The 18329-nt window shown below is 47.2% G+C and overlaps 1 protein-coding gene across 1 annotated transcript in view; it reads left to right on the top strand.

Moving 5' to 3' along the window:
- Positions 1–18329, top strand: part of LOC134944763 (sodium channel protein type 2 subunit alpha-like) — a 329999-nt gene that overhangs the window by 130046 nt on the left and 181624 nt on the right. Inside the window, exon 2 of the mRNA XM_063933609.1 lies at positions 5278–5584. Within this exon, the coding sequence (XP_063789679.1) occupies positions 5330–5584 (255 nt within the window). The 5' untranslated portion in view covers positions 5278–5329. The remainder of the gene's footprint in view (positions 1–5277; positions 5585–18329) is intronic.

Genomic DNA, 18329 nt, shown 5'->3' with positions numbered 1-18329 from the left:
TACGAGAAATAGAATTACCGGTGAGTAAATTCTTATTATCGTCGTGGGATACAGCTGTAAGGGGTTCTGACTGACTAAAAAGTCTGCTGGCACTCACTTATAAGGTCAGCAAACTGGAGTAATATTTTTTTTGGGGGGGAAGGGGGGGGGGGGGTGGACAGCATTGGGACAGCATGTGTAGTAGAAGTAGTGCTTGAGCAGTGGGGGTAATACTAGAGAAAATACAATAAGGTACAACAGGGTGGAAAACATTAAGAGGAGATGGGCCAAATGTACTAAGCCTTGGAAAGTGATAAATTGCACGGTGATAAAGTACCAACCAACCAGCTCCTGTCATTTTTCAAACCCAGCCTGTAACATGGCAGTTAGGAGCTGATTGGCTGGTACTTTATCACTGTGAAATGTATCGCTTTTTAAGGCTTAGTACATCTCCCTGGAGAGGGAGACATAAAGAGACAGAGAGAAGAAGACAGGGAGACCACAGGAAACATTGCAGTCAGAGATGTACTCCTCAGTTCAATTTCCAGGCCTGCAGACAAGAAAGACTTTAAGAAGAGGTTAGGGGGTACAGAATGTGTACTGTAGGAGTGTTGCACTCTCTCCTGACAGCATTCCCATAATTGTTGTGCCATTCTGCCGGCAGATGGTCCCAGCAATCTATTTAATACTTTTGAAAAAAATGTATATTATCTGCTGGAGCACACGCCCAGAGCTTACACTCCACATGCTCAGCCAACACTATGCCCCTGATTCCTTCTTACCAGTCTCTGGATAAGAATTTAAGGTTCTTATCGAGTCCCCCTCCTCTTTTCCCCTTGATATCTCCTCTGCTCCTTCTCTCCCTGTTTCCATTATACTATCTCTGTCATCAGGCACCATCCCCTCCAAGCGCTAGTCTCTCCCATTCTTAATAGAGCCCACGCTTAACCCTGACTCTGTCTACCGCCTCATTGCTCTCTTCCTCTTTGCCTCCAAGCTTCTTACCCGAATTGTCTACAATGCCTTCTTAACACCTTCTTTCCTCCAACTTCCTCCATGACCAACTCCAGCCTGGCTTTTGTCCCCACCATGCTACTGAAACTTCCCTCACTAAAATCAGTAATGACCTTCTTGCTACCAGTTTGAAGGGCCATTGCTCTTTACTCATCCATCTGGACCTCTGTGCTGCCTCTTATACCATCTTCTTCGATGAATTCTTCATAACTTTGGTATATATGCCACCACCCTCTCCCACTTCTTGTTGGTGTATATCAGGGCTCTGTTCTTCCCCAGCTTATCTTCTCCCTGTATACTGCCTTCCATGGTGAGCTCACCAGGTCGTTTGGCTTCTAATATTTTCTCTGTGATACTGAAACTCAGAACTCTCTCTCCTTCCCTGACCTCTTCCCCTCCCTTCTCTCTCATGTTTCCAGCTGTATTTCTGACATTTTCTCATTGATGTCCTACCATTGTCTTAGAATTAACATGTCTAAGACTGAGCTTGTTGTATCTCTACCTTCCAGTTTTCCCTCTCATCACTACCTTCACTATCCATTGATAACAATCATCTCTTCTGTTCCACAAGTCCTTTGTCTGGGAGTTGTCCTTGACTCCACACTCTTATACCCCTTTAACATCGCAAGCTATGAATACGGGTTACTGCACATGAGCGTGCATAACCTGTGTTGTTGTACTGTATAAAAGGGCCCAGTTGGAATAATCTGGGTCGAGTGACCTAGTATTCTAACTCAGGTAGCTTGCAGGGTGGAACACGGGTGCAACCCTACTCGCTGTGCTGTGTAAATGGGAAGCCGGGTCAATGGAACCAGTTCCTGTTCAATCTGTGTGGACGAGCGGTGCTCGGAGATCATGTAAACTCCAAGCGTCACCCCCTGCTGCACCACCGCTGACGTCGCCAACCCAATATGCCGGGTTGTAAACAGCGCTTGCGAGGGGCCAGAGGCACGTCGCAGCCAGGAAGCACCCGTGTCAGGCTTCCGGTGCGACCCGCCTCAGTAGGTATAAAAGAGGTATTATTTAAACCCTACATTCAGGCCCTTTTGTTGCATTCACTTTCATAATTTCTTCTAAATTAGACCCTTTCTTATCCTGGAGGAAAAGAAGCCCTCATGTACTCACTGGTAATCTCTCAATGGACTTCTGCAACCTCCTTTGATCTGCTTTCCCGATTTCCACCTCTCTCCCCCCCAATTCATCCTTAATGCTTTTTTCTCAGCTCATTTTTCTCTTCACCCGCTTTGTATCTATCTCCCTGCTCTGCCAGATACTACACTGGCTCATCCATTTCTTCTTCTGAGTCTATTGCATACTCCTCTCTCTCACCTCTGAAGTCTTCACACAATTTCCTCCATCCTATATTTCTGACCTTATCTCTCTATACAATCCCACCCACCCACTTTCCTCTGCCACTGATGGCCACCTCTCATCACAACTGATAAAAATATCCCACTCACTCCTGTATGATTTCACTTGTGATGCTCTTGAAGTTTGGAAATGACTTCCTCTCCCCATCATACTCTCCCCACAATGAGCTATGAAAACCTACTTCTTTATTAAATCCTATCATATCTCACCCTAACCCAGTCCTTTACAAGACACTGACTTACCTCTCTGTGTCTCACCAAATAGATGTTAAGTACTCTCTTACTTATTTAGTCATACTTTCCTTACTCTTGCCATTATCTCCTCCCATAATTTCTGTAGCCCTGATCCTGTCTGCTGTATCCATAAACTAGGGTACAGGTCTCAGACAGTAAGGACTTTGGGGTCAATCCAACTAGGGCTCTCATTCAGTTAAAATTGCAAAACTACAGCTGGCTGCGATCACATACTGGGGGCTGCCCAGCACAGGGCAAGGCCACCTAGCATGCAAATGCCCAGCAGCGATGCAATCGCAATACAGTTGCGATCGCATTGCTGATTTGTGGATGCCCCCTGCCTCCGCAGCTAGGCTGCAAAGTAAGGCACAGAGCCGCCATTTTTTGAGTCGCAGTGGTCCCAAACCCACCCCCATTTCCAATTATGCGCCCCGGACTCCCCGCTAATCCTCTGCTTGTCAGTCAGGCAGAGGCATTCACATAAGTGAGATGCGATCGCATCTCACGGTGTGCACATGTGCAGTACGACTGCTGCGCGTGTGCACCGATTAATAGTTCATACTGAATAAGGCCCTAGACTTTGCATGAATGCATGCACCCGAGAAATCTCCAATACTGTACAATTAAAAATCCCTATTTGCAGTTCTCGCAATAGTAATGTGTGAATTTTCTACAATATGCGATGTGGGAGAAGTGCATTAAAAAGCGGGGAGACCTTCCTGGATCCAAAAAAGTGACAATTTTATTAGCATAATCATATAAAAGGATGCTAGCGGACAAAAGGAAAATACTGGATGCTTATAAAAGGTGTCAAAAGGCTGATTTGTGCTTTTTTGTAAAAAAAAAGTAGAAAAAATTAAAAGAATGGCAATAAATTAAGAAAAAATAGCTTTTGGTGTAATTTGCAGACATTTTAAAGTAACAATATAAAAAAATGCTTTTATTAAATTTAGGGTACATAATCCAACAAAACCGTTGATTTTAGGGTATTTTTTCGGCCATTCATTCTTTTTTTTTTTACACCCATCCCCCCAAAATGACATGCAATTACTGGCCCAGTTAAGCTAATTGAAAATGTCCAAATGCCTAATTAGTCATTAGGTGGAGAGTGGGGGGGGGGGGGGGGGGGGGGGTATTCCAAATGGTTCTGAAGCAAGTCCCGACTTCCCTTAAAATAATGATTATCCCTACCTTTTCTCACCAGGGTAGCGAACAAAAAACTTGTTTTTGATTGGATTGCAAAATGAACTTTCGTTGCACAAGGCAACTGGCACCTGGATTGGATTGACCCCTTTGTTTTTATAATGTGTGTATACGCACATTTGTGTATTATCTATTTATTTTTTGGAACATACTGTTGAGCATTCTGTAATGAGCTTTTTGGCAGCCTTTCATAAATAAAGGCTAATGATGATGATAATATTATTAATAATAATAATAATAATAATACATCCTAACCTCTATATATTTTTCCTCTCTTCTTTTCTGCTAGAAGGAGGGGAAGGCGAACGAAGCTTTCTGATTGTATTTGTCACCCCAGTAACAACCGTTTGACAGCTCACCCCCTTCTCTTTTCTAGTTTCTAAAAACTCTCCTTTAATCGTGTAACTTCTCCTCTTTGTATTATGAGACTTTCTTTCTTGCATATTGGCATCAGGACATGCGATAGGATGCCTTCTGGAGTCATAATGCCAGCTGACTCCCATTGGATGCTTTCTTAAAAACACACACTATACTATAATGAATAATTAAATGTATTTAGCTACACCCAAATTCGGCTGCATGTAAGAGAGGCAGAATTATAAATACACACTTAAGCACAACTGTACCATAGGTTGCAAAAAAATCTACACTACATTATGTATCCTTTATTACAGGGGTGGGGAACCTTTTTTCTACAAAGGGCCATTTGGATATTTATAAAATCCTTCGGGGGCCATAAAAAATTATCAACTCAAAAATTAGCCTGCCCCCAGTCTCTTGTTATGCCCGATTAGATTTGCCCCCCAGTCAGTTGTTATGCCCCATTAGATATGCCAGTTGTTTTAGCCCATTAGATATGCCCCGTCAGTAGTTATGCCCCATTAGATATGCCCCCTGTAGTTATGCCCCATTAAATATGCACCCTAGTAGTGGCACTTAACACACACACACACACACACACACACACACACACACACACACACACACACACACACACACACACACACACACACACACACACACACATTAAAAGGAAAAAAAAACCTGCATTGCTCACCAGCCCTGCTCCTGCTTCCGGACCGCTGCCCTCCCTTTCCTCGGAACTATGGGAGATATGTCATGACGTCTCTCCCATAGCGCCGCACAGCCACACATGTACACTGCCTGAGCCAGAAGCTGAAGCTCAGGAGTGAGCTCCTGCCTCCGGCTGCTGCTGAGTCGGGCGCCCGCTGGTGGTAAAATCTCAGTGGGTGCTCTGCATCTCCTCTCGTTTAGGTGAGCCTGGCCGAGCCGGATCAAGTGGCTTTGAGGGCCTTATATGGCCCTCGGGCCTGAGGTTCCCCACCCCTGCTTTATTATCTGGTCAGAAGCATGAAATGTTTTGCAAAAAAATTAATTGAGTTTGTGGAATTTTTCTTCTTTTGTGTTACTGGTTATTTAATTATGAAACAATGTTTAATTATGTTTCTTTAATTAGGGTTTTGCCATGCTTGAAGCTAGATGGTAAATAAAAAGAGCAGGATGAAAAGATGGAGCAGCAGCGACTTGTACCACCCGGACCTGACAGCTTCCGATATTTTACAAGGGAATCAAGTCGAGCAATTGAGAAACGTATTTTTGAGGAAAAATATGGACAGTTCAAGCAAGAGGACCAAGAATGTGCTCCAAAACCAAATAGTGACTTGGAAGCTGGCAAAACACTGCCATTTATATACGGTGAAATCCCACCAGGAATGGTATCAGAACCCTTGGAGGATCTCGACCCATATTATGCTAACCAGAAGGTGAGTGTGAGTTCAGTATGGAATAAATTATTTGTTTAATTATTATGTTATTATTATGTGAGGTTGGTTGAAGCATCATGTAATCACATAATTTATATTGGTAAATACAATTCCCAGCAAAGTGTGCAAAGTACTGATACACGCTGGCAATAGCACCCGAACTGACACCCCTCGCTTCCCCTTTTAGTACATGAGTCGCAGGATTTTGCTAGCAGCCTATGGGGCTGTGAACAAAAATCTGTAAGTTGGCCGTTCCATAAGTGAAACTTATAGGCCCTACACACATGCCGATTTTTTGAAAGATATGAACGATCTCGTTCATAAATGAACGAGTACTCGTTCATATCTTTCAGTGTGGAGGCTCCAGCGATGAACGATGCACGGCCCTGCGCTCGTTCATCGCTGGTCCCCCGTCGGCTGTGCATGCAGGCCAGTATGGACGATCTCGTCCATATTTGCCTGCACTTCAATGGAGCCGCGTGACGGGGGGAGTGAAGAAACTTCACTCCCCCCATCACTGCCCCCCCGCCGCCGGGTAGCCCGTCGGCCGTATCCGCCGTCGGGCAGGTCGGCGGCGGATCGGCTAGTGTGTAGGGCCCCTTAGTGCCGGGCTCATTTGGAAGGCAAGCTGGTTTTACCTTGTAAATAATTGCTGCTTTAAAAAAAACGGGCACACTCGCACAAAATTTCCGCACCTCCTGAACTCAGAGGCTATTACATTTATACCCCTTTTCCACTAGCTAAAAAAACACGGGTAAATGCACGGGGGCGCGCATTTACCCGTGTTTTTTGCAAGTGGAAAAGGGTTAACCCGGATCAAGTGACCCGTGAATCCTACCCGGCTATTTACCTGGGTAGGACACGGGAATGATCCGGGTAGGGTTGTAGTGTAAACGGGAGCCGTGTCGATGCGACACGGCTCCCATTTACACTGTATGGAAGGGCGGCGCTGGGAGATCATGTGATCTCCCTGCGCCGCCCCTGCAGCGTCACTAGAAGCGTCACCAACCCGGCATATGCCGGGTTGTGACTGCTGATGGGAAAGGGGCCGAGCACGGGTCGCAGCAGGGGGCAGCTCCCGTGTCAGGCTCCCGGCTGCGACCCGTGCTCGTAAGTGGAAAAGGGGTATAAGCCACTTGTATGATATCCACGTGTAGCAAGAATAATTAATTGTGTACTTGATTTAAAGGCTTTTGTGAAAAAGGCAGTAGGAAGGGAAAAAAAAATAAAACAATATTCAAAGTAAAAGTTGTGGGAGGACAAGCACAAGTTAGTAAATGAAAGTAATCTGAAGATAGAGAACAACTTTAAAATGAATAGACATTTTGTACCGTCCAATCACAGCTCAGCCTGGTCACTTATCTCATAATACATACAAGTAATCACTCTAGCAATGAGATGTACAGTATTGTATTTGGCCAAACACATTTGGATGTCTGCATTGCATTACTGTCTTACTGTACATCTAGACATGTTCCATTATAAACTAACAAGTTCAATCATACAGTAAGTACTACATTTGTAAATGTATTTGTTTTAACAACTGAATAATCTTACAACCTACAGTATATGATACTGTTCTCCAGATTAATTCTGCTGCCGCTGATGTTCTAGTCATTCTTTAATAGCAGAAAACACAGATAAACAATTAGTACAGGATAATCAGGGCTGGTTAATACTTTATACTTTATCTGTGTGTCAAGGTTTTAACTCTGTTCTCTGGAACTCATTGGGCGGGATTCAATTATTTTCACCCCTTTCCACACCCATTCTGTTTCTGCCCTCAGGGGCATGGTATCATTATTTCTCTGACGTCCTAGTGGATGCTGGGACTCCGTCAGGACCATGGGGATTAGCGGCTCCGCAGGAGACAGGGCACAAAAATAAAAGCTTTAGGACTAGGTGGTGTGCACTGGCTCCTCCCCCTATGACCCTCCTCCAAGCCTCAGTTAGGTTTTTGTGCCTGTCCGAGCAGGGTGCAATCTAGGTGGCTCTCCTAAAGAGCTGCTTAGAAAAAGTTATTAGGTTTTTTATTTTCAGTGAGTCCTGCTGGCAACAGGCTCACTGCAACGAGGGACTTAGGGGAGAAGAAGTGAACTCACCTGCGTGCAGGATGGATTGGCTTCTTAGGCTACTGGACACCATTAGCTCCAGAGGGATCGAACACAGGCCCAGCCATGGAGTCCGGTCCCGGAGCCGCGCCGCCGACCCCCTTGCAGATGCCGAAAAGTGAAGAGGTCCAGAAACCGGCGGCAGAAGACTTTTCAGTCTTCATGAGGTAGCGCACAGCACTGCAGCTGTGCGCCATTGTTGTCAGCACACTTCACACCAGCGGTCACTGAGGGTGCAGGGCGCTGGGGGGGGCGCCCTGGGCAGCAATGATAATACCTTGTTCTGGCTAAAAATACATCACATATAGCCCCTGGGGATTTATGGATGTATTTAACCCCTGCCAGGTCTCACAAACACCGGGAGAAGAGCCCGCCGAAATAGGGGGCGGGGCCTATCTCCTCAGCACACAGCGCCATTTTCCTGCACAGCTCCGCTGCGAGGAAGGCTCCCAGGACTCTCCCCTGCACTGCACTACAGAAACAGGGTAAAAAAACAGAGAGGGGGGGCACTTTTTTGGCGATATTGATATATTAAGCTGCTATAAAGGAAACAACACTTCTGTAGGGTTGTTCCTATATATTTATAGCGCTTGGGTGTGTGCTGGCAAACTCTCCCTCTGTCTCCCCAAAGGGCTAGTGGGGTCCTGTCTTCGATAAGAGCATTCCCTGTGTGTCTGCTGTGTGTCGGTACGTGTGTGTCGACATGTATGAGGACGATGTTGGTGTGGAGGCGGAGCAATTGCCGGTAATGGTGATGTCACCCCCTAGGGAGTCGACACCGGAATGGATGGCTTTGTTTATGGAATTACGTGATAATGTCAGCACGTTACAAAAATCAGTTGACGACATGAGACGGCCGGCAAACCAGTTAGTACCTGTCCAGGCGTCTCAGACACCGTCAGGGGCTGTAAAACGCCCTTTACCTCAGTCGGTCGACACAGACCCAGACACGGACACCGAATCTAGTGTCAACGGTGAAGAAACAAACGTATTTTCCAGTAGGGCCACACGTTATATGATCACGGCAATGAAGGAGGCTTTGCATATCTCTGATACTGCAAGTACCACAAAAAGGGGTATTATGTGGGGTCTGAAAAAACTACCTGTAGTTTTTCCTGAATCAGAGGAATTGAATGAAGTGTGTGATGAAGCGTGGGTTAACCCCGATAGAAAACGGCTAATTTCAAAGAAGTTATTGGCATTATATCCTTTCCCGCCAGAGGTTAGGGTGCGCTGGGAAACACCCCCTAGGGTGGATAAGGCACTCACACGCTTATCAAAACAAGTGGCGTTACCGTCTCCTGAAACGGCCGCCCTCAAGGATCCAGCTGATAGGAGGCTGGAAACTACCCTGAAAAGTATATACACTCATACTGGTGTTATACTGCGACCAGCCATCGCCTCAGCATGGATGTGCAGTGCTGGGGTGGTTTGGTCGGATTCCCTGACTGAAAATATTGATACCCTGGATAGGGACAGTATTTTATTGACTATAGAGCAATTAAAGGATGCTTTTCTTTATATGCGAGATGCTCAGAGGGATATTTGCACTCTGGCATCGAGAGTAAGTGCGATGTCCATATCTGCCAGAAGAAGTTTATGGACGCGACAGTGGTCAGGTGATGCGGATTCCAAACGGCATATGGAAGTATTGCCGTATAAAGGGGAGGAATTATTTGGGGTCGGTCTATCGGATTTGGTGGCCACGGCAACAGCCGGGAAATCCACCTTTTTACCTCAGGTCCCCTCCCAACAGAAAAAGACACCGTCTTTTCAGCCGCAGTCCTTTCGTTCCTATAAGAACAAGCGGGCAAAAGGACAGTCATATCTGCCCCGAGGCAAAGGAAAGGGTAAGAGAGTGCACCAAGCAGCTCCCTCCCAGGAGCAGAAGCCCTCCCCGGCTTCTGCAAAGCCCTCAGCATGACGTTGGGGCTTTACAAGCGGACTCAGGCGCGGTGGGGGGTCGACTCAAGAATTTCAGCGCACAGTGGGCTCACTCACAGGTGGACCCCTGGATCCTGCAGGTAGTATCTCAGGGTTACAGGTTGGAATTCGAGAAGTCTCCCCCTCGCCGGTTCCTAAAGTCTGCTCTGCCAACGTCTCCCTCAGACAGGGCGACGGTATTGGAAGCCATTCACAAGCTGTATTCTCAGCAGGTGATAGTCAAGGTACCCCTCCTACAACAGGGAAAGGGGTATTATTCCACACTATTTGTGGGACCGAAGCCGGACGGCTCGGTAAAACCTATTCTAAATCTGAAATCTTTGAACCTGTACATACAAAAATTCAAGTTCAAGATGGAGTCACTCAGAGCAGTGATAGCGAATCTGGAAGAAGGGGACTTTATGGTGTCCCTGGACATCAAGGATGCTTACCTGCATGTCCCAATTTGCCCTTCACATCAAGGGTACCTCAGGTTCGTGGTGCAAAACTGTCATTATCAGTTTCAGACGCTGCCGTTTGGATTGTCCACGGCACCTCGGGTCTTTACCAAGGTAATGGCCGAAATGATGTTTCTTCTGCGAAGAAAAGGCGTATTAATTATCCCTTACTTGGACGATCTCCTGATAAGGGCAAGGTCCAGAGAACAGCTGGAGGACGTAGTAGCACTAACCCAAGTAGTGCTGCAACAGCACGGGTGGATTCTGAATTTTTCAAAATCTCAATTGACCCCGACGACACGTCTGCTGTTCCTGGGAATGATTCTGGACACGGTTCAGAAAAAGGTGTTTCTTCCGGAGGAGAAAGCCAGGGAGTTATCCGAACTTGTCAGGAACCTCCTAAAACCAGGAAAAGTGTCTGTGCATCAATGCACAAGAGTCCTGGGAAAAATGGTGGCTTCTTACGAAGCGATTCCATTCGGCAGATTCCACGCACGAACTTTTCAGTGGGATCTGCTGGACAAATGGTCCGGATCGCATCTGTAGATGCATCAGCGGATAACTTTGTCTCCACGGACAAGGGTGTCTCTTCTGTGGTGGTTGCAGAGTGCTCATCTGTTAGAGGGCCGCAGATTCGGCATACAGGACTGGGTCCTGGTGACCACGGATGCCAGTCTGAGAGGCTGGGGAGCGGTCACACAGGGAAGAAACTTCCAGGGAGTGTGGTCAAGCCTGGAGATGTCTCTTCACATAAATATAATGGAGCTAAGAGCGATTTACAATGCTCTAAGCCTGGCAAAACCCCTGCTTCAGGGTCAGCCGGTGTTGATCCAGTCGGACAACATCACGGCAGTCGCCCACGTAAACAGACAGGGCGGCACAAGAAGCAGGAGGGCAATGGCAGAAGCTGCAAGGATTCTTCGCTGGGCGGAAGATCATGTGATAGCACTGTCAGCAGTGTTCATTCCGGGAGTGGACAACTGGGAAGCGGACTTCCTCAGCAGACACGATCTACACCCGGGAGAGTGGGGACTTCATCCAGAAGTCTTCCACATGATTGTGAACCGTTGGGAAAAACCAAAGGTGGATATGATGGCGTCCCGCCTCAACAAAAAACTGGACAGGTATTGCGCCAGGTCAAGAGACCCTCAGGCAATAGCTGTGGACGCTCTGGTAACACCGTGGGTGTTCCAGTCAGTGTATGTGTTTCCTCCTCTGCCTCTCATACCAAAAGTACTGAGAATTATACGGCAAAGGGGAGTAAGAACGATACTCGTGGCTCCGGATTGGCCAAGAAGAACTTGGTACCCGGAACTTCAGGAGATGCTCACGGAAGATCCGTGGCCTCTACCTCTAAGACGGGACCTGCTTCAGCAGGGACCGTGTCTATTCCAAGACTTACCGCGGCTGCGTTTGACGGCATGGCGGTTGAACGCCGAATTCTAAGGGAAAAAGGCATTCCGGAAGAGGTCATCCCTACCCTGGTAAAAGCCAGGAAGGAGGTGACTGCACAACATTATCACCGCATTTGGAGAAAATATGTTGCGTGGTGTGAGGCCAGGAAGGCCCCGACGGAGGAATTTCAACTGGGTCGATTCCTACATTTCCTGCAAACAGGATTGTCTATGGGCCTCAAATTAGGGTCCATTAAGGTTCAAATTTCGGCCCTGTCGATTTTCTTCCAGAAAGAATTGGCTTCAGTTCCTGAAGTCCAGACTTTTGTAAAAGGAGTACTACATATACAGCCCCCGGTTGTGCCCCCAGTGGCTCCGTGGGATCTTAATGTAGTTTTGGATTTTCTCAAATCCCATTGGTTTGAGCCACTCAAATCGGTGGATTTGAAATATCTTACATGGAAAGTAACCATGCTACTGGCCCTGGCTTCAGCCAGGAGAGTGTCAGAATTGGCGGCTTTATCGTATAAAAGCCCATATCTGATTTTCCATTCGGACAGGGCAGAACTGCGGACGCGTCCTCAGTTTCTGCCTAAGGTGGTTTCAGCGTTTCACCTGAACCAGCCTATTGTGGTGCCTGCGGCTACTAGCGATTTGGAGGATTCCAAGTTGCTGGACGTTGTCAGGGCATTGAAAATTTATATTTCAAGGACGGCTGGAGTCAGAAAATCTGACTCGCTGTTTATACTGTATGCACCCAACAAGCTGGGTGCTCCTGCTTCTAAGCAGACGATTGCTCGTTGGATTTGTAGCACAATTCAACTTGCACATTCTGTGGCAGGCCTGCCACAGCCTAAATCTATCAAGGCCCATTCCACAAGGAAGGTGGGCTCATCTTGGGCGGCTGCCCGAGGGGTCTCGGCATTACAACTCTGCCGAGCAGCTACGTGGTCGGGGGAGAACACGTTTGTAAAATTCTACAAATTTGATACCCTGGCTAAAGAGGACCTGGAGTTCTCTCATTCGGTGCTGCAGAGTCATCCGCACTCTCCCGCCCGTTTGGGAGCTTTGGTATAATCCCCATGGTCCTGACGGAGTCCCAGCATCCACTAGGACGTCAGAGAAAATAAGATTTTACTTACCGATAAATCTATTTCTCGTAGTCCGTAGTGGATGCTGGACGCCCATCCCAAGTGCGGATTGTCTGCAATACTTGTACATAGTTATTGTTACAAAAAAATCGGGTTGTTATTGTTGTGAGCCGTCTGTTCAGAGGCTCCTACGTTTGTCATACTGTTAACTGGGTTCAGATCACAGGTTGTACGGTGTGATTGGTGTGGCTGGTATGAGTCTTACCCGGGATTCAAAATCCTTCCTTATTGTGTACGCTCGTCCGGGCACAGTATCCTAACTGAGGCTTGGAGGAGGGTCATAGGGGGAGGAGCCAGTGCACACCACCTAGTCCTAAAGCTTTTATTTTTGTGCCCTGTCTCCTGCGGAGCCGCTAATCCCCATGGTCCTGACGGAGTCCCAGCATCCACTACGGACTACGAGAAATAGATTTATCGGTAAGTAAAATCTTATTTTCAGCTTGCTACCCTTGGAGTAGCGAGGCACCTAGCCATTTACACGGCTAAACCTGATAACTATGGGCGCGATATGAACGATAACGGGATCATTTTAGACAGGAGATTGGGTGTGATACAGGTTGAGTATCCCTTATCCAAAATGCTTGGGACCAGAGGTATTTTGGATATCGGATTTTTCCGTATTTTGGAATAATTGCATACCATAATGAGATATCATGGTGATGGGACCCAAGTCTAAGCTCAGAATGCATTTATGTTTCATATACACCTTATACACACAGCCTGAATGTCATTTTAGCCAGTATTTTTTATAACTTTGTGCATTAAACAAAGTGTGTGTACATTCACACAATTCATTTATGTTTCTTATACACCTTATACACACAGCCTGAAGGTCATTAAATACAATATTTTAATAACTTTGTGTATTAAACAAGGTTTGTGTACATTGAGCCATCAAAAAACAAAAGTTTCACTATCTCACTCTCCCTCAAAAAAGTCCGTATTTCGGAATATTCCGTATTTCGGATATTTGGATATGGGATACTCAACCTGTATATCATTTGAATTCCACTCATTGTCTCACACAGTTCAAGAGGCTTCCTCTATAGAAATTGCCAAAAACAGATTCAGGACCAACCTGTTTGGCACTTTGGGGGGTACTGCAAGTCACAGCTTCTCAAAAGATAACCTCAAAATTGCATGTAACACTAATTTTAAATGCAAAACATGCAAGGCTTTGTACTCAATAATAATGTTGCTTTAAATTTTGAGGTCATAGCTGTCTCTTTATAAGTACAGTATATATCCGTTTGTGTTATATTAGGAAAATGCTGTATTAATAACAATACTATAATTTTTATTTAATATTACTTTTTATTAAAAAATAAATAAATAATGGGCCAAAATTGTACATATACTGTAACATAAAGATGTTCTTTTATATATATTAAGCTAAAATCAATTAATTCCTAAAACCTAAAATAGTATCAACCATTTCTCTAACGTCCTAGTGGATGCTGGGGACTCCGAAAGGACCATGGGGAATAGCGGCTCCGCAGGAGACTGGGCACAAAGTAAAAGCTTTAGGACTAGCTGGTGTGCACTGGCTCCTCCCCCTATGACCCTCCTCCAAGCCTCAGTTAAGATTTTGTGCCCGAACGAGAAGGGTGCAATCTAGGTGGCTCTCCTGAGCTGCTTAGAGTAAAAGTTTAAATAGGTTTTTTTATTTTCAGTGAGACCTGCTGGCAACAGGCTCACTGCATCGAGGGACTAAGGGGAGAAGAAGCTAACTCACCTGCGTGCAGAGTGGATTGGGCTTCTTAGGCTACTGGACATTAGCTCCAGAGGGACGATCACAGGTTCAGCCTGGATGGGACCCGGAGCCGCGCCGCCGGCCCCCTTACAGAGCCAGAAGAGCGAAGAGGTCCGGAAAAATCGGCGGCAGAAGACGTTCCTGTCTTCAAATAAGGTAGCGCACAGCACCGCAGCTGTGCGCCATTGCTCTCAGCACACTTCACACTCCGGTCACTGAGGGTGCAGGGCGCTGGGGGGGAGCGCCCTGAGACGCAATAAAACACGTTTTAAACCTTATATGGCTAAAGAAATGCATCACATATAGCTCCTGGGCTATATGGATGCATTTAACCCCTGCCAGTTTTCCTAAAAAAAGCGGGAGAAAAGGCCGCCGTGAAGGGGGCGGAGCCTATCTCCTCAGCACACAAGCGCCATTTTCCCTCACAGCTCCGCTGGAAGGACGGATCCCTGACTCTCCCCTGCAGTCCTGCTACAGAAACAGGGTAAAACAAGAGAGGGGGGGCACTATTTGGCAGTTAATATACATACAGCAGCTATAAAAGGGAGAAACACTTATATAAGGTTATCCCTATACAGATATAGCGCTCTGGTGTGTGCTGGCAAACTCTCCCTCTGTCTCCCCAAAGGGCACGTGGGGTCCTGTCCTCTATCAGAGCATTCCCTGTGTGTGTGCTGGGTGTCGGTACGATTGTGTCGACATGTATGAGGAGGAAAATGATGTGGAAGCAGAGCAATTGCCTGTTTTAGTGATGTCACCCCCTAGGGAGTCGACACCTGACTGGATGGTCGTATTTAAGGAATTACGTGACAATGTCAGCACTTTGCAAAAAACTGTTGACGACATGAGACAGCCGGCAAATCAGTTAGTGCCTGTCCAGGCGTCTCAAACACCGTCAGGGGCTCTAAAGCGCCCGTTACCTCAGATGGTCGACACAGACCCAGACACGGATACTGACTCCAGTGTCGACGGTGAGGAGACAAACGTAATGTCCAGTAGGGCCACACGTTACATGATCACGGCAATGAAGGAGGCGTTGAACATTTCTGACACTACAAGTACCACAAAAAAGGGTATTATGTGGGGTGTGAAAAAACTACCCGTAGTTTTTCCTGAATCAGATGAATTGAATGAGGTGTGTGATAAAGCGTGGGTTTCCCCCGATAAAAAACTGCTGATTTCTAATAAATTATTGGCACTATACCCTTTCCCGCCAGAGGTTAGGGCGCGTTGGGAAACACCCCCTAGGGTAGATAAGGCGCTCACACGCTTATCAAAACAAGTGGCGTTACCGTCCCCTGATACGGCCGCCCTCAAGGAACCAGCTGATAGAAGGCTGGAAAATATCCTAAAAGGTATATACACACATACTGGTGTTATACTGCGACCAGCAATCGCCTCAGCCTGGATGTGCAGCGCTGGAGTGGCTTGGTCGGATTCCCTGACTGAAAATATTGATACCCTGGATAGGGACAGTATATTATTGACTATACAGCATTTAAAGGATGCATTACTATATATGCGAGATGCACAGAGGGATATTTGCACCCTGGCATCAAGAGTAAGTGCGATGTCCATTTCTGCCAGAAGAGGGTTATGGACGCGACAGTGGTCAGGGGATGCGGATTCCAAACGACATATGGAAGTATTGCCGTATAAAGTGGAAGAGTTATTTGGGGTCGGTCTATCGGACCTGGTGGCCACGGCAACAGCTGGAAAATCCACCTTTTTACCCCAGGTCACCTCTCAGCAAAAAAAGACACCGTCTTTTCAAACTCAGTCCTTTCGTCCCCATAAGGGTAAGCGGGCAAAAGGCCACTCATTTCTGCCCCGGGGCAGAGGAAGGGGAAAAAGACTGCACCAGGCAGCCTCTTCCCAGGAGCAGAAGCCCTCCCCCGCTTCTGCCAAGTCTTCAGCATGACGCTGGGGCTTTACAAGCGGACTCAGGCACGGTGGGGGCCCGTCTCAAAAATTTCAACGCGCAGTGGGCTCACTCGCAAGTGGACCCCTGGATCCTGCAGGTAGTATCTCAGGGGTACAAATTGGAATTCGAGACGTCTCCCCCTCGCCGGTTCCTGAAGTCTGCTTTACCAACGTCTCTCCCCGACAGGGAGGCGGTATTGGAAGCCATTCACAAGCTGTATTCCCAGCAGGTGATAATCAAGGTACCCCTCCTACAACAGGGAAAGGGGTATTATTCCACGCTGTTTGTGGTACCGAAGCCGGACGGCTCGGTAAGACCCATTTTAAATCTGAAATCCTTGAACACTTACATAAAAAGGTTCAAGTTCAAGATGGAGTCACTCAGAGCAGTGATAGCGAACCTGGAAGAAGGGGACTTTATGGTGTCTCTGGACATCAAGGACGTCTGCTGTTCCTAGGGATGATTCTGGACACAGTACAGAAAAAGGTGTTTCTCCCGGAGGAGAAAGCCAAGGAGTTATCCGACCTAGTCAGGAACCTCCTAAGAGCAGGCCAAGTGTCAGTACATCAATGCACAAGGGTCCTGGGAAAGATGGTGGCTTCTTACGAAGCGATTCCATTCGGCAGATTCCACGCAAGAACTTTTCAGTGGGATCTGCTGGACAAATGGTCCGGATCGCATCTTCAAATGCATCAGCGGATAACCCTGTCTCCAAGGACAAGGGTGTCTCTCCTGTGGTGGTTACAGAGTGCTCATCTCCTAGAGGGCCGCAGATTCGGCATTCAGGATTGGGTCCTGGTGACCACGGATGCCAGCCTGAGAGGCTGGGGAGCAGTCACACAGGGAAGAAATTTCCAGGGCTTGTGGTCAAGCATGGAAACGTCACTTCACATAAATATCCTGGAACTAAGGGCCATTTACAATGCCCTAAGTCAGGCAAGACCTCTGCTTCAGGGTCAGCCGGTGTTGATCCAGTCGGACAACATCACGGCAGTCGCCCACGTAAACAGACAGGGCGGCACAAGAAGCAGGAGGGCAATGATGGAAGTGGCAAGGATTCTTCGCTGGGCGGAGAATCATGTGATAGCACTGTCAGCAGTGTTCATTCCGGGAGTGGACAACTGGGAAGCAGACTTCCTCAGCAGACACGATCTTCACCCGGGGGAGTGGGGACTTCACCCAGAAGTCTTCCACATGATTGTGAACCGTTGGGAAAAACCAAAGGTGGACATGATGGCGTCCCGCCTCAAAAACTGGACAGATATTGCGCCAGGTCAAGGGACCCTCAGGCAATAGCTGTGGACGCTCTGGTAACACCGTGGGTGTACCAGTCAGTGTATGTGTTCCCTCCTCTTCCTCTCATACCAAAAGTACTGAGAATCATAAGAAGGAGAGGAGTAAAGACTATACTAGTGGCTCCGGATTGGCCAAGAAGGACTTGGTACCCGGAAATTCAAGAGATGCTCACGGAAGACCCGTGGCCTCTACCTCTAAGAAAGGACCTGCTCCAGCAGGGACCATGTCTGTTCCAAGACTTACCGCGGCTGCGTTTGACGGCATGGCGGTTGAATGCCGGATCCTGAAGGAAAAAGGCATTCCGGATGAAGTCATCCCTACCCTGATCAAAGCCAGGAAGGATGTAACCATACAACATTATCACCGTATTTGGCGTAAATATGTTGCGTGGTGCGAGGCCAGGAAGGCCCCTACAGAGGAATTTCAACTGGGTCGTTTCCTGCATTTCCTGCAAACAGGACTGTCTATGGGCCTCAAATTAGGGTCCATTAAGGTTCAAATTTCGGCCCTGTCAATATTCTTCCAAAAAGAACTGGCTTCTGTTCCTGAAGTTCAGACGTTTGTCAAGGGAGTACTGCATATACAGCCTCCTTTTGTGCCTCCAGTGGCACCTTGGGATCTCAATGTAGTTTTGGGATTCCTAAAATCACATTGGTTTGAACCACTCACCACTGTGGACTTAAAATATCTCACATGGAAAGTGGTAATGCTGTTAGCCCTGGCTTCAGCCAGGCG

This window comes from Pseudophryne corroboree, chromosome 7, assembly GCF_028390025.1.
Source record: "Pseudophryne corroboree isolate aPseCor3 chromosome 7, aPseCor3.hap2, whole genome shotgun sequence".
NCBI classification, from domain to species: Eukaryota; Metazoa; Chordata; class Amphibia; order Anura; family Myobatrachidae; genus Pseudophryne; species Pseudophryne corroboree.
Note: the sequence above shows the minus strand (reverse complement) of the source record. Positions and strands in the feature narration are given on the sequence as shown.